Source organism: Ambystoma mexicanum, chromosome 2p (assembly GCF_040938575.1).
Source record: "Ambystoma mexicanum isolate Mex_15411 chromosome 2p, UKY_AmexF1_1, whole genome shotgun sequence".
Taxonomy (NCBI): Eukaryota; Metazoa; Chordata; class Amphibia; order Caudata; family Ambystomatidae; genus Ambystoma; species Ambystoma mexicanum.
In genome coordinates this window covers 90,802,475-90,829,087 of record NC_090923.1, presented here as the reverse complement: position 1 = coordinate 90,829,087, position 26,613 = coordinate 90,802,475, and the positions used below count along the sequence as shown (strand labels likewise).

The 26,613-nt window shown below is 46.1% G+C and overlaps 1 protein-coding gene across 1 annotated transcript in view; it reads right to left on the bottom strand.

The window, feature by feature from the left end:
• Window positions 1–25,811, bottom strand: part of SLC25A20 (solute carrier family 25 member 20) — a 412,128-nt gene extending 386,317 nt beyond the window's left edge. The window contains exon 1 of the mRNA XM_069643324.1: window positions 25,402–25,811. Within this exon, the coding sequence (XP_069499425.1) occupies window positions 25,402–25,506 (105 nt within the window). The 5' untranslated portion in view covers window positions 25,507–25,811. The remainder of the gene's footprint in view (window positions 1–25,401) is intronic.
• Window positions 25,812–26,613: the final 802 nt, after the last annotated feature.

Below are 26,613 nucleotides of genomic sequence, written 5' to 3'. Positions count from 1 at the left end.
GAGAAAGTGTACATTTAAAAATTTCAAGAAGACTCAAGAGTTAACCCTCTTGAACAAGTGTAAACGATGGTCAAGCAATTTGTTACACCAGAAGAAAATCGAGGGGAAGTAAGACCCATTTTGCTGGTGGAACTTTATTCCTTTCTTTTCTACACTTTAGATCTTTAGGTTTTGAAACTCTGAAGGAAAGCTACAAATATATATTTTACAGAAATCCTCTTGTGCACATTATATTGAGTTTAGAGTGGAGGGTCAGTTTAGGGTTTGGACACAGGATGCTCTTTTGTTTAACATCCTGACACAGACGCTCCTTAGTTTTATTGAGGCAGGGAAACCCCTCAGAGTTCAGGATAGATAGGATGTTCCCCAACCTTCTTGTCATCTTCAATATACAAGTAATTTTGAAACAGATTGCTGTGTCCGAGTCTTACTGATCCCTTGCACTAGCCAAGGATATGAGTTAAGCGAGGGCCGGAAAGTACTATAGTTTCAGTTAGGTTCAGTTTATAGCCTGAAACCTCTCACAAAATGTATTGAAGGGACTCTTCTGGGTTGATGGTAGTAAATGCAACATTGTTTTCCTAAGATAGTGAAGCAAAAAAACCTATTCCAAACAATAACGGAGAATTCCTGGGAATAATGAATATCATAAGGTGGCATAAAAACAGATCCCAATATAAAGAAAACTGAAGTGGATACAAACAGCATCGGTGTCCAATTCCCCCTTATATCAAGTTTCAAAGATCCATTCTAACAGAGCCTAACTCTACATTGGCAATAGAGTGCTCAACAAGAGTATTAAAACTCTTTTCACACCTGGTTTTATTACATCCATTTCTCGGTATCAAGAAAAATAATTGAGATTTTCACAATTGTATGGGTTCTATCATGCTGCCTTCAGGTACCAGTGCCTGATAACATGGTGAAATAAGATGGGTGATACTTTATTTAATCTACTGGTCGGTATTTTACAATGTATTTACTATCATAGTTCATAAGTGACATAGGCCTGTACAAGAAAAGATCTGTTTTCATAGAAAAGTGCTTATTGTTAAACCATGTCGGGAGCGCTGACCAGTGTTCAATATCTCGTAAAAGGTACAAGAATGGAGTTAACTGCGATGCTAGCTATTTATAGAACTCTATCAGTATACCATCTGCTTTTGCTGCTTTATCGTTGGGCAATGTATTAATTATACTAAATATTTCTTCTTTGTAAAGTTAGCCTCTAATGTTAATGACTGGTCCAGAGTGACTTCAGGCTATGGGGCCAAGTCTGGCTACCTATAGATGTGATCTTTTTCTACCTCCTGTTGTGGGTGAAAATCTCTCTAAATGATTTATTGTTCAGTATCAGTAGACTCATGTTTTGTGATTTTCCTGATAGAGTCCAAGAAAGTATAAACTTTATACAGCCATAAAAGTGCCATATAAACAAACCTGATAGCACGGATGGAAATTGAGAAGGGATAAGCAGGAGCTAAAAGGCAGCTCCCTAGGTATCCAGCATTAACCAGCATTCAGGAGCTGCCTCTGGGGAACAGGAGTTAGCAAATAGTGTCCCAGAAATCTAGCTTTCACATCAGGTGCAAACCTATCATTTTGGCCATTAGTTAGGATTCCTACTTTAAAATGTCATATACACAAAGTTAAATATGCATAGGCAGCATCAGTTGGCCCAAAGAGCCAATAGTAGCTCCTGGTAGCAGTTTGTGTTAAGTTAACCAGGTTCTTCTAGGCTACAAGCAAAAGCTAAATAGCTCCCAGCCTCCCTCAATTTCAAACCATGTATATGCCCATTGATGTATTTTAACTGCAAAGCAAGCACTTGTCCCATTTTGCTTCCTTGCTTTTACAATTCGCCCTTAATCATGTGTTCTTTACTGAAGAACTTGCTTTTCTCAGCACTTGTTCTAGATTTGGCCCTTTACACTGAAGGTTAATGTAAAACAGTTTGATTTGATATGCTCTGAAAATGTTTTATCATTTGGCATCTCTACCGCTCTATGTGATATATGATATGATATGGCATTAATAACGCGCCTATACACAAGTGTTTCAAGGTCTGACGAGGCAAGGGAGGGGGAACAGAGGGAAGACAGACAGCGATCTTACTAGGCCAGGTGTCATACAGATAGCGCAAGTGCATAGGAAGGGGGAAAGTGCGAGGGGAAGGAGAGAGTGCAGTACACGGGATAATAGACTAATAACATAGTAAGTATGGCCAGCTGGTGGCAAGTGCAAGGGTAAGTGCAGACAAACTGTGTCAAGTGCTGGTAGAGGGACTGAAGGGATACAGCGACAGTCCAGAATGCAGGGGTTGCCGGGAAGGCAGTGCAGGCATGTGACTGCCGGTGGAAGGGCCCTGGGCCCGAGATCAGCAGGTGGCCAGGTTACCAGTGCAGTTTCAGCCAGGGGTTCAGCAGGGGAAGAGGAGAAGAAAAAGCAGAAGCAAAGAGAAAGGTTGTTGAGGTGCTTCCGATGGTTGTCCTCAAGTTTCAGTGAGACAGGGAGGCTGTTCCATAGGACGGTCCCACCAGAAGAGAGATCTACAGCCAACTCTTTGCTTGGAGAAGCGACTGACCCAGAGGGAGTTGGGGGCGGCTGAGTGAAGAGCGTGTGCAACTAATACACGAACTGTACACTAAATATGTAGTTAGATTCTGTACTTTGGTTTAGATTTAGATTTTGCTTTTATATGTGGTAATCAGCTGTAAAGACATAATGCCTCCAACAGATATTTGAGTGTATGCCCGATTTCGACGGCTGAGTTTTAATTATCCTGAAGGCAAAATTGAAGGGAGTAGTTTCTTACCTTTAACTCCATTTCTCCAGCGTTGGTATCTTTCATGGATTCACATGCTTAGAATATTCCCCGAAGTCAGGCTGGGAACCCTGGGTATATTTATAAAGACCTTTCCTATAGGAAAGATTTTGACACTTGTGTCCTATCTACGTCGTTTTCAGGCTGCGTACGCTTGACCCAATAGGACGTAGGGATATAAATAGCCCCACCCCCGCAGCTCCCTTCAGATTTTAACCCCCAAAGTAGAGGGAACATATAGAGTTTGCATTCAGGGGAGGCCGGCGGGCGCATGTGAATCAATGAAAGATACCAACGCTGGAGAAATGGAGTTACAGGTAAGAAACTACTCCCTTCTCCAGCATTGGAGCTTTCATGGATTCACATGCTTAGAATAGATTATACAGCAGTACCCCTAACATGGAGGTGTGCAATGCAAACTATCCAAGCCACATACGCAGTTGGGTATACAAAAAAAACCTCCATCAAGGTACACTGACAATAACTAAACATATGGCATAATGACAAGAGTATGTATACCCCTATATGGGGCTTACCTTACTGTAACAATGCAGAAGGACCGCTCGCTACATCTGCATATCTGCCGCATGTTGTTGCTCTAGGTAATAATGCCGAGTAAATGTGTGCAGCACCGACCATGATGCCGCTTGACAGATGTCCACCACTGGAATTCCAGACCATAACGCCGCCGATGACGAGGTGGATCTTGTTGAATGAGCTTTTGGGCGTCTTTCCAATGGTTTTCCTGCTTTAGAGTGACAAAAAGCAATAGTCGACAACACCCAGCGGGCCAGTCCAACAGCTGCCCTCAACGTCTAAAACCTTGAGTACGACTGAGATAGAACGTCAAAGCTCTTTTTACATCCAACGTGTTGAGAGTTTTCTCTGCCGCAGAAGAAGCCTTTGCAAAGAATGTTGGAAGAATAGAAGAATGTTTGTGGAATGTCGTCGGCACTTTAGGAATGAAGTAAGGATTGGTTGCTAACACTACCTTGTCTTTGAAAAACCGCAGGTATGGAGGATCAATGACCAATGCCTGTAGTTCCGAAAGCCTTCTTGCCGACATAATGGCTAGTAAAAAGGCCATTTTCCATGACAAAAACTTCAACGACGATGATGACATCGGCTCGAACGGAGCTTTCATTAGTGCTGACAGTACTAGATTCAGGCTCCAGTTTGGTGGAAATTTCTTAGCTGGCGGGAAAGTTTGAAAAAGGCCTTTCATGAAATGCTTCAACAGTCGATCGCTGAAAAGAGGTGTTAAATGTCTTTTTCCGAGTAAATCTCGAGATGGCAGCTAAATGAACTTTAATAGAGGAAAAAGCCAATCCTTGCTCTGCCAAGTGTAAAAAATATGGCAGAATTTGCTCTGCTTCGGGGTTCAAGGGGTCTACCCGCGGATGATCCCTGCACCATATACAGAATATTTTGCATTTACCTGCATAGGAAGCGTTCGTAGATGGAGCTCGTGCTGCCTGTAAAATTCGTCGACACTCTGAGGGAATGTTCAAGTCCCCGAACTCGGAGAAGTCAGGAGCCAGGTTGAGGGAGCCTGGATCGTGGTGCCAAACCGCTCCTTTGTCTTGAGATAGAAGGTTCGGAATCTTCTGGAACCTCACTGGCTCCACTATCGACAGTTGCAGTAGATCTGAGAACCACAACTGTCTCGCCCAATAAGAAGCCACCACAATCACCCAACATGGGTACTTGTGAATCCACTGGAGTGTCCGTCGGATGAGTGGAAACGGAGGAAACGCGTAAGCAAACTTGTTTGTCCACGGGAAGGAGAACGCCTCCCCCATCGATACGGGCTGTGGCAACCTGCTTGCAAACCATGCGCACTTCTTGTTCTCTCGGGTCGCAAACAGATCCAGGGATGGATGACCCCATTTTCTGAAGACTTTCGCTAGCTGACCATCGTCCAGCTCCCACTCGTGTAGTTGCTTCAGTTCCCTGCTGAAAGAATCTGCCTGTATATTGTTTACCCCTTGGAAGATGGTAAGCCATTATGGTGATATTCTGTTCGAGGGCCCAATGCCATTTATTTTGAGCTTCGCTCGAGAGCGTCCTGGACCATGTGCCCCCTTGCTTCCTGAGATAGACTACCAACGGACAATACAGTAATGAAGTTCTAACAACCGATGCTCGTATGCGCGGCAGAAAGGACTTCTGCGCCCAACGTACCACTCTTAACTCCAGCATGTTTATGTGAAGAGTAGACTCCGCTGGGGACCATTGACCTTGAACTTGCAGGGGCCCTAGATGAGCTCCCCATCCTTTCAGCGATGCATCCGTCACTACCGTTGCTTGAAACTCCGGCTCCTGCAGGGGCACACCCTTTGTCAGGTTGTTCGAGAGCTGCCACCACTGAAGTGCCCGCAAAAGATTGTGGTTGATGCTCAACTTGTCTGATCATAGCCCTCGACTCTGGGACCACCGGTCTGCCAGAAACTCTTGCACCGGCCTCATGAAGAGACGGCAATTGTTCACCAATGGAATACAAGATGCTAAGGCCCCTAGCAACGACATGTATTTTCTGACTGACACCCTGGTGCCCACTTTCCATTCCTTTGTCTTTTGAGTCAGTTTCTGAATTCTTTCCACGGAAGGCCTCACTAGCCCTGATTGGGTTTGGAACTCCGCGCCCAGAAATACTAAGTTCCTTGAGGGCGATAGCAAGGATTTCTCGAAGTTGATCGCAAACCCAAGTTGCATGGTGGCCTTTAGGCTTACTTGAGTTATGCTCGGCGACGAGCCTCTTATGAGCCAACCGTCCAGATACGGGTAAACATGATGACCTTTTCTTCACAGCCACGCTGCCACTGGAGCCAAACACTTTGTGAACGTCCTGGGAGACGATTTTAGTCCAAAAGGAAGTACCTTGAACTGGTAATGGTTCCGACCGACTACGAACCTCAGAAATGTTCTGTGTCGTCGACGCACCAGTATATGAAAATATGCGTCCTGTAGATCTAACGACGCTAGAAAATCTCCCGGCTGTACTGATCGGATGACCTCCTGAAGTGTAAGCATCTTGAACTTTAAACTTTTTAGGGTCTTGAGGGTCCGAAGGTCCAGAATGGGTCGCCACTTGCCGTTGGGTTTTTTTACCACGAAGTAACGAGAGTAAACTCCCTGACCCCTCTCGGCCACTGGAACGAATTCTATAGCCCCTTTCTGCAGCATAAGCTCCACTTCTTGATGTAATATGCGGAGATGGGGGTTGCGCCGAATACACGGGTGGAATTTGTGACACGTTTCCTTGAACTGCAAAGAGTGGCCTAGTTTTATTGTGTCCAATACCCATCGGTCTATTGTTATACTTTTCCATTTGTCAACGCGACGGGCCACCCTTGCGCCAAGGACGTCCTGTAACATGTCATTGTTGTGACTTTGACTGCCTGTCCTTTGTTGACAATGAATATCCTCTTCTCGAAGCCTGGTAGTTTCACGTTGCCTGGACTGCCAGTCTATAACCTTGGGAGGCGTATGATGGCCTGCTGAAGTTTCGGTCTCTAGATGCAGTAAAACGGGAATTTCCTGATGCTCCGCGGAAGGGACTAAAAGCTCGAAAAGCTCTTCCACTTTGTAGGGCTCCTAGCGACCTGGCCATATCGTATCCTCTTTCATACCTTTCAAGGCCTTGTCGACTTTCTCTCCTCACACGGCATATCGAGTACCTTGTACTGGACTAACGGTCTGAAGTTAGTACATTTCAGCCAGGCTTGCCTTCTCAAAACCACTCAGTTTATTTGCTTAAACCCGGACTCCGCCAAATCCACGGCAATGTTAATCGAGTGGTTTGACGCTTCTTCTCCCTGCCGGACCAGTAACATGGCCGACTTTCTATGTTCTTCAGGAAGGTGTTCTAGGATAGGGGCCAAACAATGCCACATCTCTCTGTCATATCTTGCCATAATTGCCAGCGAGTTAGCTGCTTTTGCTGCTTTAACCGTCGTCTCTCCTACGGATAGAACCTTTTTGCCAAACACGTCCTGTCTTCTAGCCTCGTTATCCGGAGGAATAGAACATTTCTGCTGCGATCTGGCCTTCCTAGCTGCTGCAGCTGACACCACTGACTCTGGAGATGGTTGAGCGGTCAAGCATTTAGGCGCAGAGTCTGGAGCCTTGAATTTCTTCTCCCACCTGCCCTTTATTGCTGGTTCTGAAAATGGATGGCACATGGTCCTCAAACCTTCTTGCCAGACGTGGTCTAGAATGGGAACTGAAGACCGACTTTCTACTTTTCCCCCCATATGGTCAAACAAGAAGTACTCCTTTTCTTCTTCTGGGCTCAGAGCAAACTCAATACAGGCTTTGCCCATCATCGCATGAAAAGCACTTATGTTGTCCGTTGGTGATGGCTGAGCCGGGCTCCTAGGTGCCTCCATCTCCACTTCCGAGTAGGATCCCTCGAAGGGGATGAGGATACCTCTGAAAAAGAATCTCTAGGTTCCGACTCTGAATCTTGTAACTCCCCTTCTTCCGGGTAGGAGCGTGGTGGTTCTTCGCTTACTGGTCGGGAGGCTGGATTTTCCGTAACTCGCTTAGAAGGACCCGGTTCGTCGTCGGCAGATCTCGCCGACATCCCCAAAGGTGCGTCTATGAGGGGTAACTTCCCATCCAACCGCTTCAGGAGACAGCACTTGCAAGGATAATATAGATTGAGGGTTCAATAAAGACGACGAAGCAGGCACATTTTGCCCCCCACTCCTTGAAATAGTCAACGATGCAACTCCCTGCAGCCCCAGATCTGCTGGACCAACGATCTGTTCTCGATCCTCCTCCATGGATGATATTGAGAAGGCGACCTCCGGCTGTAGTAAGGTCTCCGGCAGAACCTCATCGTACACCTCCGGCTGCCTTAGAGGCTCTACCGTCGACGATGTCAATGTGGATTAGTCTATCGTCGCCATCGTATTCGCCAGGGCCACTACAGGGGTTGCCTGTGTCGACGGTAACACTCTCGTCAACGACAGAGTCTCTATAGACGATGGTATAGGCTGTGATGCAGACTCCTTTGGTGATTCCGCCTTGTTTTGAGCCAGATTTATGCCTCGTCAAGTCTCTACTTGAGGACGACCTGTGATGATCGCCTGAGGAGGAGGTTTTCAAAGGATCTTTGCCTTTTTTCGACGGAGATGAAGAAGAAGACTTTCCTTGATGGCGATCTTGTCCATGTGTCGACAAGGATTCTTTCGCCTGATGTTTTTTTGAAGGGCGTTTCTCCACTGAACGCGGTTTCTTCGGCGGAGGCTCCGCCGACACCAACTGGCAGTGGGATTCCGCCTTGGATGACTTGGGCCTGGATGCCAGGCTGCGCGCCGATCCTATCTCCGATGAAGGATCGGTTCCTTCATTTAGCCACGTCACCAGGCATCTATTCCTATCCTTTAGTGTCTTCTGTGAGAAGCCTTTGCAGATCTCACAACTGTCCACCGAATGGTGAGGGTGCAGACAGTACAAACAATTCATGTGCCCATCTCCTTCATAAACTTTTTTCAGTCCGCACGTGGCACACGGGCGGAATAACGCCTTTCCAGACATTTTCAAGAAGAAAAAACTGACAAGAGTAGAACTCAAACTTGTACCGAAGTAGAAACAAACACGAAGTGCTCCCGCTACTTTGGAGACGGTTGAAATCTGAAGGGAGCCGCAGGGGCGGGGCTATTTACATCCCTACGTCCTATTGGGTCAAGCGTAAGCAGCCCGAAAACGACGTATATAGGACACAGAAATGTCGAAATTTGTCCTAGAGGAAAGGTCTTTATAAATATACCAAGGGTTCCCAGTCTGACAGCGGGGACTATTCGAAGCATGTGAATCCATGAAAGATCCAATGCTGGAGAATTTCATTTATCAGTTTATAAGAAAAAAGGATTGCTGTAAAAGGGCTCTATCAAAGGTCCACCTTTGACAGTGAAAGATGTATCCTTGTATTCCGACCTCTACAGCAGAGTCATCGGAAGAACATCTGAAGTCAATTTCGGCATCCTTTCTCCAACCCAACATGCCCCCCGCCAAGTATTTTGGATATACGAAAACATCTATTGTAGTATATGGAGTATGTGGGCGTTATGTATAGTATTGTCTGTGGAGCTCTTGCCATCTTCAGAGTGTTAGGAAATGTTTCTCTAAATGCAACTTTCCCTCCATTTATAGACCCCCCAAATGTTTTGCTTGTTGGTAAAGTGTTCTAACCCAACTTTTGCCAGTGGAGCACAGCCTTCAGCGGCACTCCACTGGACGTTCACTCATTGTTTTGGGGAAACTGGCACATCCTTCAGGCGGTCAGTACTGAGAAACTTTCTCCTAGTCTTCCGACTTACCACTTTAACATTTTAATATTGTGCAAAGTGCATTACTGTACCACGCAATGAGGTCCTTGTATTTTATGGGCCCAACCAACCCATCTAAGGATTTTTTGCACAGTGTGCCTTGGAACATGCTGGTGGCAGCAGCAGCTTTCTTGTATTTTTACAACTTTCTACTAAGCCATACCGTGCTTGGCTCGTGTCCGTCATGGCTGTACCACAAGGTCTTTTGTCTGTTCCTTTGGCCATTTTGTCCTTAGCCTTTCCCCCTGCTCGCTTCTCTCACACACTACTGCAGGCCACGTGTGTGGGTACCCAGGAAGTGGGTTGCGACGGTCTGGTCCTAATCAACACTATTGGTGCCAGGATGCATGGTGTGCACGAGGGCATGAGAACCACAGTGATGCCCGATTGGTATGCTTGAGTGGGGCAGACCTCCTTATTGGCTGACCGGGTGCAATACAAGGAGGGGTCTGAACGCAGACCAGCAGATTAGCAACAGGTCCGAGCCAAGACTATCCGGAACCGCGCTGAAGGTTAGCCCTCTGAGCCCGCTGTTGCGCTTAATCTTAGAAGACCTGTAAAGGTGCTTCAAACCTTTGGATCGGTGGGACCAATCACTTTTAAAGCTTCCGGGATGCCCTGCAAAAGAGCATGTTCAGAAGTGTCCCTGGGCCAGCCAGTGGACTGTCCAGGTTGGCCACCATGAAGGAGTGTCGCTATGTCGAGTTTTGACTCAAAACTTTGGGAAATCCCGACTAGCACCGCCAAGCACCTTTTCACTGTATTTTGTAGTCCCAGCTGCTTTGGGCCGTGAGGGAGGAGGCTGCGTTAGTTTGCGACAGTTGGGTGTCCCTGCCTCACTGTGTGACAGTGACTGAAGGCTGTTTTCCCCTCCTTCATTCCTGTGCCCGATGCCAGCTGCACCAGCGTTTTATTTGTTCTTCAACCGAATCGAGAGATACAGCATCTGCATATGAACCTGCAACGCTTGCGCACATTGAAGCCTAACCGGGAGTGGGAAATCCAACCTCTGACAACCCCCTTCCAGATCTGCCACGTTTGGACCTAAACCGAGCTAAGGGCGGTGAATACTGAAACCACTTAACAGTGACCCCTTGTTCATTTATAACATTTTACGTACAGAGGATTCCTTGTGGTCTTCCATTTGGCTTGGGTAGCCTCTGCTTCCTAAATTCCTCAGAAAGTTGGCAATAGCATTGTGCATCACGCAGATCCTCACCTGCCCGACCTTTGGAACCTGTTTTCACCCTTCAGAATTCTGTCCCCAATGTTCTGTAAAAGGGTATTTTTGACTTTTACACACAACAGAGGGCTTTTACACACACATCGAACATTGATCACAAGGCTCCATTCATTGTAGCGCTTGACTCGTCTATGCTCGGAAACTTAATTTAACCTAATCAACATTTGGAAAATTCTTTGTTTTCTTACTAACCACTCTACACAAAAATTCTAATCTCTACCCTTGTATTAAGCCAACTGAACTAATGAAGGCTACCCCTTGGCCTCCCTCTAGACAAAGTTGTCATCTTGCAACCTGGATACTCTACAACCTACCCAGATCAGGGTTCGAAATTGAGGGGAGCTGGGAGCCATTTAGCTCCTGTTGCTAGGGTAGTAATCTGGTTAGCTTGAAACCAACAGCTGCCACGAGCTACCGTTTGCTCCTAGGGCCAACTGGTGCCTTCCAAACATAGAATGTGACATTAACTGAGTATTTGAGAATGTTAATAAAGAATAATTAGAACACATCTATTATACATTTAAACACAATGGTTCATATAAAATGGATCTCCATGCACAACCACTCTCTTTTCAGGTTCAATCTCTTTGTCTACAAATCTTCGTTGAGGTGGTAAGGAAAAGTCCCAAAGAGAAAGAGGGGTTCACATTGCACGTGCTTTATTTGCGACTTGGGGTGTGGCGAACTTGGTGGGATGTTGCAATTTGATATGCATCTACCGTAGTTAATGAGAAAGGGATATGTGTTACTTTTTACTTTGTGTTTAAATGATACATTTAAGATTGGCATGCGCGCAACAAGATAAAGGTCAAAACCTACCAGTGAAATATAAAACAAAATATAGGTATGATTTGCCATGTGAGCGCCTAAAAACTGGGCAACGAGGCGCTTCACAATGCGCATGCAAGAAAGGAGATTTGTAGTGCATAAACAACTGTAAACAGTACACTGTAGATATTAAACATGCATGTACTGATATACATGCATGGAGAATTTACAAATGTATGTGCAGTGTGCTATTTTGAGAAATAAGACACTCTGCAGTCAGGGTTTGCAAGGTGAATTCTGAGTGACAGAAACGTGATTTGGCAAGGATTGAAGGGACAGCTGCAACAATAATAAAGTAGTCACACACACAGGCAGGGGCAGGGATGTTATGGCTTGGCAGTATTGGGGAAAGAAGATCCAATCTTAAGTGGATCAGAGTTTATTATTCACGGGAATCCGGTCATTTGTTTTCGACCAACAATAAATCTGGGGTGAACGGACAACTGAACCCAGAGTTGACCGATACTTCATGGGTTTGTTTTGTCAGGATGTGGCCAGAGGCCATGTGTGTTGAATTAGTAGTCATTTAAAGTGTTTTGAGGACGCCAGCAAGTGGGGGTGTGTGAGATTGTTATTGCCAGTTCAAAGGGAACCGGTTTATTCTTCCCATCCTCATGTTGTTTGAAGTACTCTTGCAAACCATGCGCAATTACGTCCAGGGTTACGAAGTTTTAGGCCAGCTGGAACTTGCAATAAGTTATGTTTGTATGTGAATGTTTAACTGTGGGATGATGTCATGACCTACCATGGACAAATCCTAAAAGGGGGGCTGTACACATGAGCTGAAGATGGTAGTTAAGAATTGTGAACAAGGGGAATTCGAGAAAGATTGGATTTCTTTTGTATAGGTTTGGACCAATCATGCGTGGTGGTGGTTTGTAATAAAATATATGGGACTATTTTAACAGTTGAAAAAAATGTATATAAATGTGTCAACTTGTGTGGTTCAGGGAGTCTTAGGTTAGTTTTACTCTATTGATACATCCAGCCCAATTGTACAATAAACTTGCTTTACATACAAATGCATACTCGCTTAAGTGGTGGGCTTGCTTTGGGTTAAGGTGATTAGAGGCCCATCAGCACATCTATCAATGGTCTCAGCCTCATTACCCATCTGATTGTATCCATGCTTACTCAACATTCCGCTCCCTTTGATCCTCCTCTGCACTCAACCTCATCATTCCCCCTTCCGTGGCTCTTCTCTTTTCCGCACTGTTTCCCTACTTGACCGTTCCACTAAAACTCATTTCCCATAACAATTAAAGTCCACCCAACTTTGGATCTCTTCAAAGCTTGGCTTAAACTTCAGTTACTTGGTAAAGAGGGAGCTCCGCCTGCCCTCTCCCTCCATTATACCTACCCGACCGCACAAATGCCTCCAGTTATTCAATTCAATTATACTTTTAACCAATGGCTTTTTATATACAAACAACATAAAAATATATGTTACCTTTGTAAGTCACCCGTTTCCTTACATACAGCCCTACAGATATGGATCACTTGTACTCCTTAGAAATTGGCAAATACTTCCAAACATTACAAGAGTAAAAATACTCCCATCAAAAAAATGGGAAACAGACACCTAGGAGCTTGCCCCCCTGCTTTCCTCCACATAGCTCCATAGATATGTTTCTACTAGTAGCACATGTAGTGTTACAGGAAGAAACTGCTATTATTACTGCCTGATGCAAAGAGGTAAAAATGCTTGAATTACTAAGTGCAATAGCACAAACACATTTCTGATTATATTTTTCTCGCTTATAAAATATCCCCATTGGAAATGGGACTTACTTTTTGTATTCCCTAAAAAATAAATGTTGCTCCCTACTTTAAAAAAGAAAATGTGGAGTAAAATACTTCCACCTGGAAATCTTATATGGAGAACTGTATATACATTGTTTACCCTTTAATTGGCTCACCACTTGTTCTCATGTTTCTGCTACTGTACAGGCACCCCTCGTGGGAAAGCCTCCGCCATCTGTGGATGTGCTATTGCAAGCCATTTCTGATCGCAATTGACATCCCTGTTCTTCAAATAAATACAAAAAACATACAATACTAATTCCAGCAATAAATTGGCACAGCAAGTATACTCGTCTAGATAAGGGCCATACAGACCAGAAATTAAACGCAGACTGATTTGAATACCGATGATAACCAATTTTCCGTATGCATCGTTAAATTGATCATTTAAATACAACAATTGATGTACCCTCTATTGGTGTAGTCTGAGCTGTGGATGTCCATTTAGTTGTTCCATGTGTCACAGATTTGAGATGTCAAGTGGCTTTCCTGGATACACAGTATACAACCTATGTTTCAATGTTCTTTCATTTACGCTTGGTATTAATGCCAATTACTTTTCAGCTAATCAGTCTTATTAACTGTGGTCTAATAAAAGGCCAGATAGCTGGATAGTTTTAACTTCTGAATATCACCACCAAAATAGTTTGCGTGCGAAAGAGTGAATAGTCCGGGCCCTTTATTTATTTATTTTTTCACTCTTTCTGCTGGGAAACACATACGTTTTTGTGACCCTTAAAACGCACATCAATTTACACTCTGCAGTCCTACACTAAAGGGAAGATGACACAAATCCATTTGATAAATAGGGACTGTCATTCCCCTGCTGCGACTTCACATCCTCCGATGTTACTTCCTGTCCCCTTCACACTAATTCTATGGCTAGTATAAAAAGGAATGAAAACTAAAACCCGAAAGGTACACTGGGAACTGGCTCATTAAAAAGGGGTCTCATCCACAATATCTAACAAAGCAAAGAATACTAACAATAGCAATTTCTCATTAAGAGTTTTGACTACATTAGACCCAACTGAAAGTGGATTCAATGGTAATATTTTTTTGATTAAAAAAAATATATATTTTTTTTTAAAAGTACACATTTCTATTGATTAAAGTTCCCAGAGGTTTCGGTTCTTACTACCGTCAATAGTGGACACACTTTAGATGCTGATTTCAAGAGGCACCGCAGCTTTTTCCTTTTCCTGGCACTGGCCTAGCAACCCCCCATTCGCCCTTCTGTATGAGCATCAGTGCAGTACCTCGCCACGTAACATCCTCCCCTACATCACTAGGCACTGTCAGTCTCCCTCCATTCGGACGCTTCAATGACATGATAGGTTATTTATAACGCGCTTAATACCCAGATGTTTCTAAGCATGGACCCGGGGAATCGAACCTGTGTTGCTCCGTGTCGTCTTACTTCCAAGGCGAGCACATTTCCTCTGTGCTATCCTCCCAGGACCCCTTACCCATTGCACATGAATTCTGACCCAGGACCATCTCACCCTCCCAGAACCCACCTACTTGAACACCATTCCAGCGGTCACCTTTGCTGCAGCATGGCCCATAACCTCACACGTGTGGAAATGTCATGACTGCCCACCACCTTGACAACTCACAGACACTTCAACAAGAGAACGTGTAAAAAGGCAGACTAGCACCTAACGTTTCTTATAGGTTGTAATAAATCCAACCTAAAAATCCCTTTCGTCACAGTGGTACTTGCCCCTCCCTTCCCAATCCACAACAGGCTAAACAAGAAGGTGAGAGTTTACTCTGTACAAAGGGCACAATGCACACCTGCAACCCGACAGCAGAACAAGTTAACCCACTCCACCCCAAAACCATCAACAATGACAGATACGGAGTCCGTTGCCCTCGAGTGCTGAAAGGTAAGTAATAAGCCCCTCAACTACTCACAGGTAGCACGAGTTCTCCAGTAATCTTCCCCCCCCAAGAATGCACAGTCAGTAGGACTTATCTACCCTGGCCCCCAAAACAGACAAGCAGCAAGGATATTAGGTTATGGCAACATATGGGGGGGTATTGAGAAACCCACCCCACTAAGCATTGGCAGGTATGGAATCCCATCCAGGAATTGCGGGTACCAAGTACCCTATTAAGCAAATAAAGACATGTAACGGGAACCCTGCAGTGCCGAGTCCACTTCCTTCCCCACTACTGGCAAGTGCCAACTTCCAAATAGCCTCCCCAAGAGTAAGCGCAAAGAGTAAGGTCCAAATGCTGGCTACCAGCCCAGCTCGAGTCTTCTTACACAAGAAAGCAACTACTTGCAAGTACTGCGACCAATCCTGCTGCAGTCTCCATTTCTCCTCTGCCATCCCTGGCCACTTCACTGCACTGGCATCCCACTTCATAACCAAAACTCAGGACACCCTGTCCTCACTCTCCTCTACACCACCCCCTTCTTCTCCCTCAACGGCTCTCAGGCCTTGCTTAGCCCCCGCTCACCTGCCCTTCTACTCTCCTCTTTCTCCTCATATCACTGGATGAGGTATATAGACAAGTCCTCTCTATGAAAGTCTCATCCAAACAGGTGCTCCCCTGCTCCTCCAGAACTATCAAGGACAACATTGCCTCCCTTGCTTCAGCCTTGGCTGATTTCTGCAATCACTCCTTTGCCACTGGCTCCTTCCCGCTACTCCTCAAGCACTCCCTTGTGCACCCTCTCCTCAAAAAGCCTTCTTTTGTCTGCTCCTGCCAGCTAACTAAGCCCCATCTCCAGTAGAGATGGGTTGGCTGGCTCCACAACCGCCAGTCTGGCTTAAGGGTAACAACTGAAAATAATCGGAAATAAAAAACCGAATGGTTGAAATGTTCGGATTTCAACTGTACCAAAATTGCATACAGCCGAAAATGCTGAACATTTCAACCATATGATTTCACTATAGCGAACACGGGAAGCAGGAGTGTCCCCTGCAACATATAATGGAATCAGGGGGTGTCCCCTGCATCCAAAACAACAAAGTTTTGAAAAAGAAAAAAAGGACCCTGCTGCGCCGGTTCCAATCCACGGAAGTGAAGGGAACTGGCGCTGCAGGGACTCGGCAGCACACACAGAGGTGTGCCGCCAAAGGCAAGTAAGGGGGTGGGGGAGCGGGGTGTACAAAGACCTTTTAGTAGTGGGGTGATTGTTTAGAATAAGAACATTTAGAATGCAAGATTTTTATCTTCGACAATGTTCGCATTCGAAATAATCACGTACATCCTGGCTTAAGAGCAGCCAGAGGCACGGAAACTGCACTGCTGAACACCCGTGAAGACGAACTCTCAAATCTCAATTCCAACTCTCCTGCCGCGCCCCCATCCTTCTTGACCTCGCCTCTACCTTTGATATGATCAATCATGCTACCCATATAAAACTGGCTCTGCGATACCCTGGGTATCACAGACTTCGCACTGGAATGGTTGACCTCCTTCCTCTCTGAACAACCATCCCAGGTTCAACTGGACCCTTTTCTCTCCATCACACTCACCACCTGCAGTGTCCCTCAGGGCCCCATCCTCTCGCTGTGGTTCTTCAACATCTACCTTGCTCCTCTAGCCCATTAGGCCTCCGCGTTCTCTCCTCACTTCCAGTGTTATGCGGACAACATGCTGTCACGATTTATTGAGCGGTCACTCTCAACTCAGGGAGTTCCTTTCCCTCCACCCCCACCCCCAATCCAGTTGGCGCACAACGAGTTTTGCAGATTCAACTTTAGTGAGGCCTCAAACCTATATAGTACCATTCAGCAAATACCCTCTTTACCACCAATAAGCTAGGAACCCGTCCGGTGTATAGTAGGAATATATATATGTATTTAGGTTTTTACAAAGAATACTAGAACAGTCCCAAAAGCATCAGCCATCGACGCCGTGGCACTACACAATATAACAATTTCAAATTACTTGCACCTACTGACTGACTGACCTACTCACTGACTTAGATTTCTAATGGACTTTCAGATACAACACAAAGGTAAAATTTAGAGATGGCAGTCATCACATTTTTACGACAGATTTCTTGCAATTGAACCCCTAGAAACATGTAAAACACACAGTGATTGCTTAGTTGTTTTACCCTGCTCTTTTCTCCCAGCAACCCCCACCCTGCAGATATGTCCCCTTTGGTGTGAAGGCAAGGTACAGGGAGTGAGAGTGCAATGGGAATATCGCTTTGGTTTTTTATCTGAAAGATATGGTTTTGGAATGAACTCTCTAGGAAAAAATATTTTTTCAAGACACAAAGTGAAATGCAAGGCTTTGAGGATTCTGGTTTGAGACTAAATGGGAAATTTCGTTTTGCACCAGGTCGAAACGCATGTTGGCTGGACTGTACTAATGCCAATTAAATATTTTGAGTTTGAAACCTAACCTACTGCATTGCATTTACTGCAATAGTTTAAAGTTGACAAAAGCACCTGGTGAGCACATTTGGTGAGCCCAGAGTGCTGGCATAAATCCATACATTTGCTATTCAGGCATGATGCATTGCTAACAATCCCTTTCTTAATGCCAGCAAGACTTAGATTCTTTTCAATGGGACCCCATCTCCTTACCACTCTCTGGTCACCCTCCATGGCCCCCCTCCCCTCAGCCTCTTGTGAGGTATAAAACCTTGGTGTCAACTTCGACACCTCTCTCTCTCCCCGTCTCTCCTCACATCACAGACCTTGCCAAGAAGGCCCACTTTCAGCTCCACCTGCTCAGATGCATTCTCCCTTTCTTCACCTTCCCTCAGAAACTCAACGTTTCCAGAACTCTGGTCCTCTCTAAGCTGGACTACTGCAACAGCCTCTTCATCAATCTACCCAATTGCTCCCTTCAATTTATCCAGAACAGGACTGTGAGACTATCCTCTGCCTCAAGTCCAGGTACTACATCTCTCCAGACCTAAAATCTGTCCACTGGCTCCCGGTTAGTATGAGGATTAAGTTCAAGACCCTCTGCATCAGCCACAAGGCTTTCTGGGGCCTGGAACCCTGCTACATCCAACTCTATCTTCCTAAATGCCTATCTGCTAGCCCTTCGATCTTCTAGTTCCAATTCTCTACAGATCAGATGCTTTTCCAAGCAGAGTGGGGGCAGGGGGGTAAATCTCCCTCTTCCGCAGGAGCCTCCGCCTTAAAATAGCCTCCCTGCCCCTCTCAGGCTTGAGCCGGATCTCAAGTTCCGGAAGATTCTCAAGTCCCTCCTTTTCTCTTCTTCCTTCCCCCTGCCCTGCTAATGCCCCTCTCTGCTGCATTTTGACTGGCCGCCCAGTTCCATCCGATTCTTACAGGGCACCAGGTCTACCCCAGCACTTCGGTCTCCCCTGACCCCCCAACCTGCACTTGCCCTACCGGGCTCCCTGCCCCGGGACCAGCCTGGCTGGGCCTGCAGCCCATGAGCCCTTACAGCCTGTTCTCGCACTTAGCATGTTGACCATGTCCACCTGTCCTCCCCTTAGCACTCACCTAGCCCAGGGGCCCTCTCTCCTCTTCCCCCCCAGCACTTACGCGCTTCCACTCCAACATGCACTCCCTTTCATCCTTAGCTTTAGCGCATTCCACGCTGACCGGCACTTCCCCCCCTCCTCCCCACTGCCCTGCACTTCATGGGCGGCGCCAGGCATGGGCTTGGGAGGGCTAAGCCCTTCCAATTTGAAGCAGCAGGGATGCCCAACCCAGGGCTCAGACAGCAAGAACCCATCGAATTTCGCACCTCGGAGAGTACATTGTTTGCTCACTTTTAAACTTTAAAAGTAAGCAAATCCATTGCTTTCTGAGATGAGAAAAGTGGCATTAACGTCACTGTGGCAGCAGAACACAAATACAGGTAGATGACAAAAGACTGCCACAGCAATATTAATAGATCCCCTACGTTGAAATGTTTAAGTTAAAGGCTTACCTGCTGGACTCCCCTTTTAGATGGCTCACACCTTCAATAATTAGCTTTCACTAAATAGCCTGGGAGTTGCAGAAGCATAGATAGGGTAGGGCCCGAGTGGTCTGGAGGGAAACAGGTAAGAAAACAAGCATTGGCAATGCCAACCATTTTTTGTATAGGCAAGGGAAAGGCACTTGCCAGGCACCGCGATAGTGGTATTAACTGGGCACTGATGGTAGCCAGTGCAAAATGGTGCGAGTACCTGGGCATCTAATAGCAGTGCCTGGCAAATGCAGAATACTTTTACACAAGCCAAATCTGTTCACTTTAGCAATGCGTGTTTTTAACAAGGCTTCGGTGAAGGACACGAACAGTGCTAATAAATCGAGTGGCTGAAGGTGCACCCAGATAAGACATTTGTATTACTCCATAAATGTGCTTACAGCTCGAATTAAGTCATTAACTCGAAAGACTGCTTTGATAAAACACTGGCAGGCACTTTGAGTGCAAAGTTTGATGGCAAGTCTTGATTGAAGCAAGCAGAGAGTTCCTATGACGAGCCGTTTTGTGCGGGAAGGGGCGGGAATGGTCATGTGGATTAGCATGGCCATGGGCAGTCAATGGGTGGGCAAACAACTAACCATCTTCAAGCTTTGTGCCCAACATCTCCCTATTTGTAATCTAATGCAATAGTTTCTGCTTATAGGCGTCACTGCCACCTAATGGCCCAAACTAAAAAGGGTTTTGTTTGTTTGTATGCATGCATGCGACGGATAATGTAAGCTTGTGTATATGTTTACATGGAGCACTGGCATAACGGGGGCCCCGCAGCCCCCGCGATTCGGGTGACCCGCTAGCACCTGTCCTACGAGGGGGCCCCACTTGGGGGAAAAAAATTAAATAAAAGTTTTTCAAATATATTTTTTTTCAAAAAATTCTCTCTCACTTTCACTCTGCCTTCATAAAGAAGTAATTTCTGTAACAGAAATAATTTCTTTATGAGGCAGTGTGACTACAAAAAGCAACTTTCTTTTGGAAGTCCAAGGGGCCCCCACCCCATGACATGGAAGACCCCAGGCTGAAGGTCTCCATGTCACTGGTTGGGGGAGCCCTATGACTTCAAAAATAAATCGTTTTTTTTTAAGTCACTGTGCCCTCATAAAGAATTTATTTCCGTTATGGTTCGGTCCTTAACGGAAATAATGTCTTTATGAAGTCAAAGTGACTTCAAAAAGAGAATTTCTTTTTGAAGTAATAGGGCTCCTCTCAACCCGATGATGTGTGTGAGTGTGAGTGTATTTTGAAAGGGTGTACACTTAAATGTGTAGGTGGCTGCCTGTGTCAGTGTATGGTGAAAGGGTGCACACAAATGAATGGGTGGTTGGGTGTGCATGTGTGCCTGTACGGTGAAAGGGTGCACACTTAAATGCATGGATGTGTGCGTGTGTGTATATGGTGAATGGTGTGTGTGCTTGCATTCAGGGGCGCAACAAAACGTACATTACGGGGGGCTAATCCTTCAAATGTTGGGAGAGGCACTAACTTCACGGGCGGTGTGGAGGGGCACACTTATTTGTGTGTGGGCATCTACCTTCTTTACGCACTTTAATGAGACTATTCTAGTGCAGCTTCAATGTTACAAGCAGTTAACTCTCTCCTTTAAGGCTGAACGCACCCACTTATGGACTGCTGTGAGAATGAGCAGTCTCCTGTTCCCTCTCTACCCTTCCAATCACACCCCTGGCATGCAAGTAATAAACCCACATCACAAATTAAATTGCCTAAAAAAATGTGGCATTTGAATGCAGCTAGTAATAGTGAAATGCTTTACGTTAGTAATTGCTGGGCCTTTGTTAACAGCAAAACCCAGGTGCTGTTTAGCATCTGCGTCCTGTTCTGTCCGTCAACTGCTCTGAAGGTCAGCAAGGTGGAGTCAACATAGCCCAAAATGTCAGGGGTTGGGGAAAAGAGTGTTGAAGCCCAGTCAACTCAATGGTGTTACGCCACTACTTTTGTTTAATGCCTTGATTACTTATTGGTAATCATCATTACTCCTAGCCCTATTTTTCCTCGTCCCTATACTTGTGTATGAGGCACTCTGCCTCATACACAAGTACTGGGATGAGGTAGAGGTACATGGAGGTAATGCCTGACTTAGCTACCTGTAATCTTCATTACTCCTAGTCCCACTGTTCCTCATCCCAGTACTTACCTGTGAGGCAAGGAGCCTCATACGTAGGCTCTGGGACAAGGAAGAGGGACGTGAAGGTAATTCTGGGCCAAGGAGCTGATTTTGGAGGGAGAGGTGATGTGTGGGGGTGGGATTGTGCGATAAATCATAATGGTTGTCCATGTCCAGGCTACGCAGCCATGATATGTGGGGTTAGTGACTAGAGAGGCATGTTAGTACAGCCAGTCTAGTCATTCTATAGTTTGGTATGGCTTTTTTTTTTTTTTAACTGCGCATTTTGGATAAAGAAGTCCTGCTAAGAGTAATTACCTGGCTAGACTGGGCAGTCTAGCCGTTTCTTACTGCGGCATTGTATATTTATCTAGGCATCTATGATAAAATGATATAAGTCATTTATAACACGCCTGTACACAAGTGTTTCTAGGCGTGACAAGACAAGGGAGAGAAGATAGAGGGAGGACAAGACAAACGATCTTACTAGGCCTTGTATCATTCAGATCGTGCAAGTGCGAGAACGAGAAATGTAATGGGAAAGGGAGGGGGGAAAGGGCAGTAATGCACCGAATAAGTGCAGCGCGGCTCTGGGTAGTGCAAGGAGAACAAGGGACTGTACGGTTACAGTTACAGCCCCCAAGTGTGTGGTAAGCCCGGAGGCAATGCAAGGGTGACTGATCAAGAAAGAGCCTGGACTCAGTGAGACAGAGAGAGAGAGACATTGAGCTGCTTCCTGAACTTCAGGTGGTCCGCTCAAGTTTGAGTGGGGCAGGAAGCCATTCCAGAGGGAGGCACCTGCAGAGGAGAGACATCTACCCCACACTCTCAGCCTGGAGAAGCGTCTAACCCTTAAGAGAGTTGGAGGAAAGGCTTGAGAAGGAAGGTATTTTGGAAGAGAGCGTTGAATGTAGTGTGGGCCCCGACCCCAGAAAGCCTTGTGGACAATGCAAAGTGTCTTGAACTTGATCCTTGCAGCCACCGGGGGCCAGTGAAGAGATTTCAGGATTGGAGCAATACGATCCCTGGACTTGAGGCCAAGGATAAATCTTGCAGTCCTGTTCTGGATTAGCTGCAGAGGGCGGAGAGTAGAGTAAGGCAGATTGAGAAAGAGGTTGTTGCAGAGAAAGAGGTTGTTGCAGAAGTCCAGCCTAGAGAGAAACAGGGCTCTGGAGACAGTGAGCTTCTGGGGAAAAGTGAGAAAGGGAAGAGTCCCTTTGAGGAGGAGCAGCTGGTAGTGGGACTTCTTGGCGACGTCCGAGATGTGAGGAGAGAAAGAGAGAGTGGAGTCAAAAATGACACCAAGGTTTTTTGTCTCACAAGAAGGCGAAGGAAGAGGGCCCAAAGTGGGCAGCCAGAGTGAGAGAGGGAAAGCAGGGGCAGGGGTTCCAATGAGAAGGATCTCTGTCTTACTGGCATTAAGGTAGAGATAATTGGAGGCGCACCAATCCTAAAACAGTAGGATCCTGAACAGGAGAGGATCCTGAAGGAAAGCTGAGTCTCATCTGCATAACACTGAAAGTTAAGGGAGAAGGTAGAGATCAGGTGGGCCAAAGGGGTCAACTAGAGGTTGAAAAACCAGGGTGAGAGGATGGAGCCCTTGGGAACGCCATAGGTAGAGAGAGAGGTGGCAGCGAGAAAGGCATCAAGTTGGACCTGGGAGGGGCAGTCCAAGAGGAAGGGGGTCAGCCACTCCAGGACCTGATACGTGATCCCCAGGTTCTCACATAGTCGATTGATCAGAATGGCGTAGTTGACTGGGTCGAAAAGTAGTGGAAAGATCAAGGAGGATTAGGACAGAAGGAATGCTGGAATCAGGGTTTGGGAGCAGATCTTCAAAGGTGTTCAGGAGAGCAGTTTCCGTGCCTCTGGCAGCTCTGAAGCCAGACTGATGGTCATGGAGACAACCAACAGAATCAGTGTGGAGAGTAAGCTTTTCCAAGAGTTACCCAGGAATGGGGTGATGGAGAATGGGCGATCGTTTGCCAGGCAGGTAGGATCGGCAGATGGATTCTTGAGGAGTGTGTGCACAAGGGAATGCTTAAAGGGAGTAGCGGGAGCGTTCCAGTGGCAAAAGCGCGATTACAGAAATCAGCCAAGGCTGGAGCAAGGGTGTCAATACGGTCCTGGATGGTTCTGGAGGAGCAAGGAAGCACCCGTTTGGACGACACTTTCATAGATCGGACTTGTCTAGAAACCTTGTCAGGTGTTGTCAGAGAGAAAGCACAGAAAGGAGAAGCAGAGGTACAGATGGCCAAGGGGGGCCGATAAAGGAAGAGGGAAACCAAGAGGAGATAAGAGGACAGGATGTCCTGAGTTTTAGTAGGGAAGTTGAGAGGCCAGAGCCGTACTGAGGGCCTGGGAGGGAACAGGAGAGGTAGAGACTGCAACTGGATTGACCCGTTTCTTGCAGATTTTAAATAGTTTGGTCGTGTTAGAGGCTGCAGTGACCCGGGCTTGAATGTGTGCTCTATTCTTGATGAGTGTTATTACTTTGACTAGCAATTTGGTGCAACCAGTCTAGGTCTGTCTAAATGTGGCCTGGTATGCTTTACTGTAATGTTATTACGTGTCTACACTGGTCTACATTGTGCAGCCAGTGGGGCATGTTTTTAATGCGGCATGGTATTTTTAATAGCAAAGCATTAATGGTCTGTGCACTGTTGGTTACTTGCATGTTTTGTGTGTATTGTGCAAGCGTGATAATCTAGGCCGGCCCAGAGTGTGGCACGACCCGTGATTTGTTGCCAAGTTGTGGGGGCCCCCTCAGCATGGCTCGCAGGGAAGCCCCCATATTTTGTGTTACGCCACTGACATGGAGGGGATGTTTGGAAGCGCACGCATATGAATTAATGCAGTGGAAATGGTGTACATGGGTACTATTGTGCTGTGAATGACAGTGCAGTGTGGAGGTTCTGGGTGCTCATGTGAATGGCAGATAATTTGTATGGGTGAGGGACTGGTGGGTGAATGTGTATAAATGGGCGCGTACAACTGTATATAGTGTATGTGTGCGTGTATCTGTATGTGTATAGGTGTATGTGTGTATGTGTACGGGGCCTGAGGAGGGGCAGTGGAGCATGAACATGTTTTGACAGGAGAATGCCATGTTTTACTGGTGTTTTTTTGGGCAAAGGCAATGTGAGTGTTATGTGAAGGAGGGGTGGGGGGGAGGGTACAACAATGGGGCTGGCTGGAAATGTTCATATTAAGAGCAAAGCCAACATGTTGAGTATATGTATATGGGGGAGGGAATGTTTCTTTACTGTTGCATGGCATTTTATTTACTGGTGTTAACGTCAATGACAAATGAACACATAACTGCCCTTACACAATGGGTGGGGGGATGACATGTTTACTGGATTTAGGGGGTAAATATAACATGAGTGTTCTTATATGGGGGGGGGATTTGTATAATGATATGATATTTATACAGTGCTTTTGCCAAAACGCTTCACAATAAACATACACACAGGCAATTACCACTGAACGGAAGTTGGTACTGATTTATCAACTTCGGCAGGATTAAAGGCGGAGTTGGCTGTGCCAGAATTTGAACCAGTGACCTGCAGATCACACTCAGATCGCAATAGCAAGCTCTCAACCTGCTGAGCCATTTCACTGGCTAACCAGCAAGGACATGCATTTCCTTACTGTGGCATGGATTTAATTGTAATGCCATAAGGCTAACAGGAGTATGTTCTTTCCTGGGGATACTGACATATATTGGCAGAGCCAGCATGAACATGTTTTGTTATAGAATCATGATTACCATTAAGGGGAAAACAAACATCAGTATGTTCTTCCGCGGGAATACTGGCATATATAGGTGCACCAGAATGGACATGTGTGGGCTAAAACAATATGAAAAGGCTTTTTTTTAACACTGGCAGATTACTGGCATATAGCGGGCATTGTAAAAATGCTTTGGAAAATGCTCCTATGTGAGACTTTCTTCATGTCTTACCCTGTAAAGTCGATTGAAAACTGTGTGGGTTGTAACCTAATTTATAATTATATAAACTATAATGCTGTCTTGTTGCGCCTTGAAACGCCATTTGCTCTACAGGCGCTTTACAAATACCCAATAAGTAAATAATCCACTAGAGTGCAGACATGTACTGAATCCCCAAATTAACTAAACACAAACATGAGTAACCATGCTGCCCCAACCAACCAAGAAAGTAACTACTTGTGATGTGATACGACCGTGCAGGTGGCAGGGACTGATAACCCCTAATCCTGACAAACACAGGTAACCCCGCCATTCCCACCAGATCAGCGCTGGTTCTCTGATCGCACCGCCTCTTACCTTTATAGTGTCCAGGGGGTGCCCCACGAACACCAGGCAGATCCCCCCGAACCCTCCGGCGAAGAAGTTCTTCACCGGGCTGATGGGTTGCTCCTGCTTGGCCATGTTTCTGGGAGAGGTCACGTGCGGCGGGGACAGGCGGCGCGTGGAGGTGCCGGTGTGCTCGTGGGGGACACTGAGCCGTTGCCCTAAAACCCGGACCTTCACCCGCCCGCTGTCAAGTGACCACGCCCCCCTGCGCGCGCCCGCTTCCCAGGGCCGGCCCACGACCTCTCACCTACAACTGCGCACATTGCACAATCCTCTGCCGCTTCTGCGCCGACGGCGTAGAACGCGGGCGAGCGAAGGGCACGAATGGGCGGGGCCATGGCCCAAAAGGTGGCCATGTTAGGGTCAGGCCAAAATTGTCTTCATGTCACATCCCTTTGAAACAGATTAAGCAACGCTCACTTGCGTCACTGCTTTCCCAGAAACGTCCACAGTTTATTGTAAATCTTTGAATATGAATATGATCGGCAGATGGTAATAATTGGCTCTTCCTCTTTCCCTCAGTAGAGTGACCACTCATAACTGTGACAAATTCTGGTGTGAAGAACTTCTTTCTAAAATCTAGATAGTATTAACTTTAAACACAAATGCTGGGCAAAGAGTAAAATATACGTGTAAAAATTCTGTGAACTGCACAAGCCAAAAATACATCCACAGGTGTAAAATAAAGCTAATAAGCAGCTGACACAATCATTAATGTTAAATCCACACTGCAAAAAAGATGTAAAATGTGATTTTTTAAAAACACACGTTGTGGCACAACATAAAGCTCAACACAGATTTGTTTATAACTGCTTTAATCTTAAAGCTTTCATTAATTTATGTACACGAGAGACAATAACTTCACTGTCTTTATTGTCTTTGCAATGACTGAACCTGGTAGCTGGCCTTTATACCTCTCTCACAGGATGAGCTGCGGGTGTATAGATTTGATGCCAGACCGTGCTCCTGTCCTGTCTTTCGCCTTCACGCACAGCTGCTGTCTCCAGATGTTGCTGCTGAGGCTGCCTCTCACAAGCCTCTGTCTTGACATACCTCCTTTCGTTGAGCAACTTGGTCCTACTCCATCACAAAGTCCTCATACCTTGTGGGACTGCGTCACTCGCGTTGGGGGCGACTCTCTCCATTGGGTGATACCGTTTCTGATCCTTCTTCCCTACTACT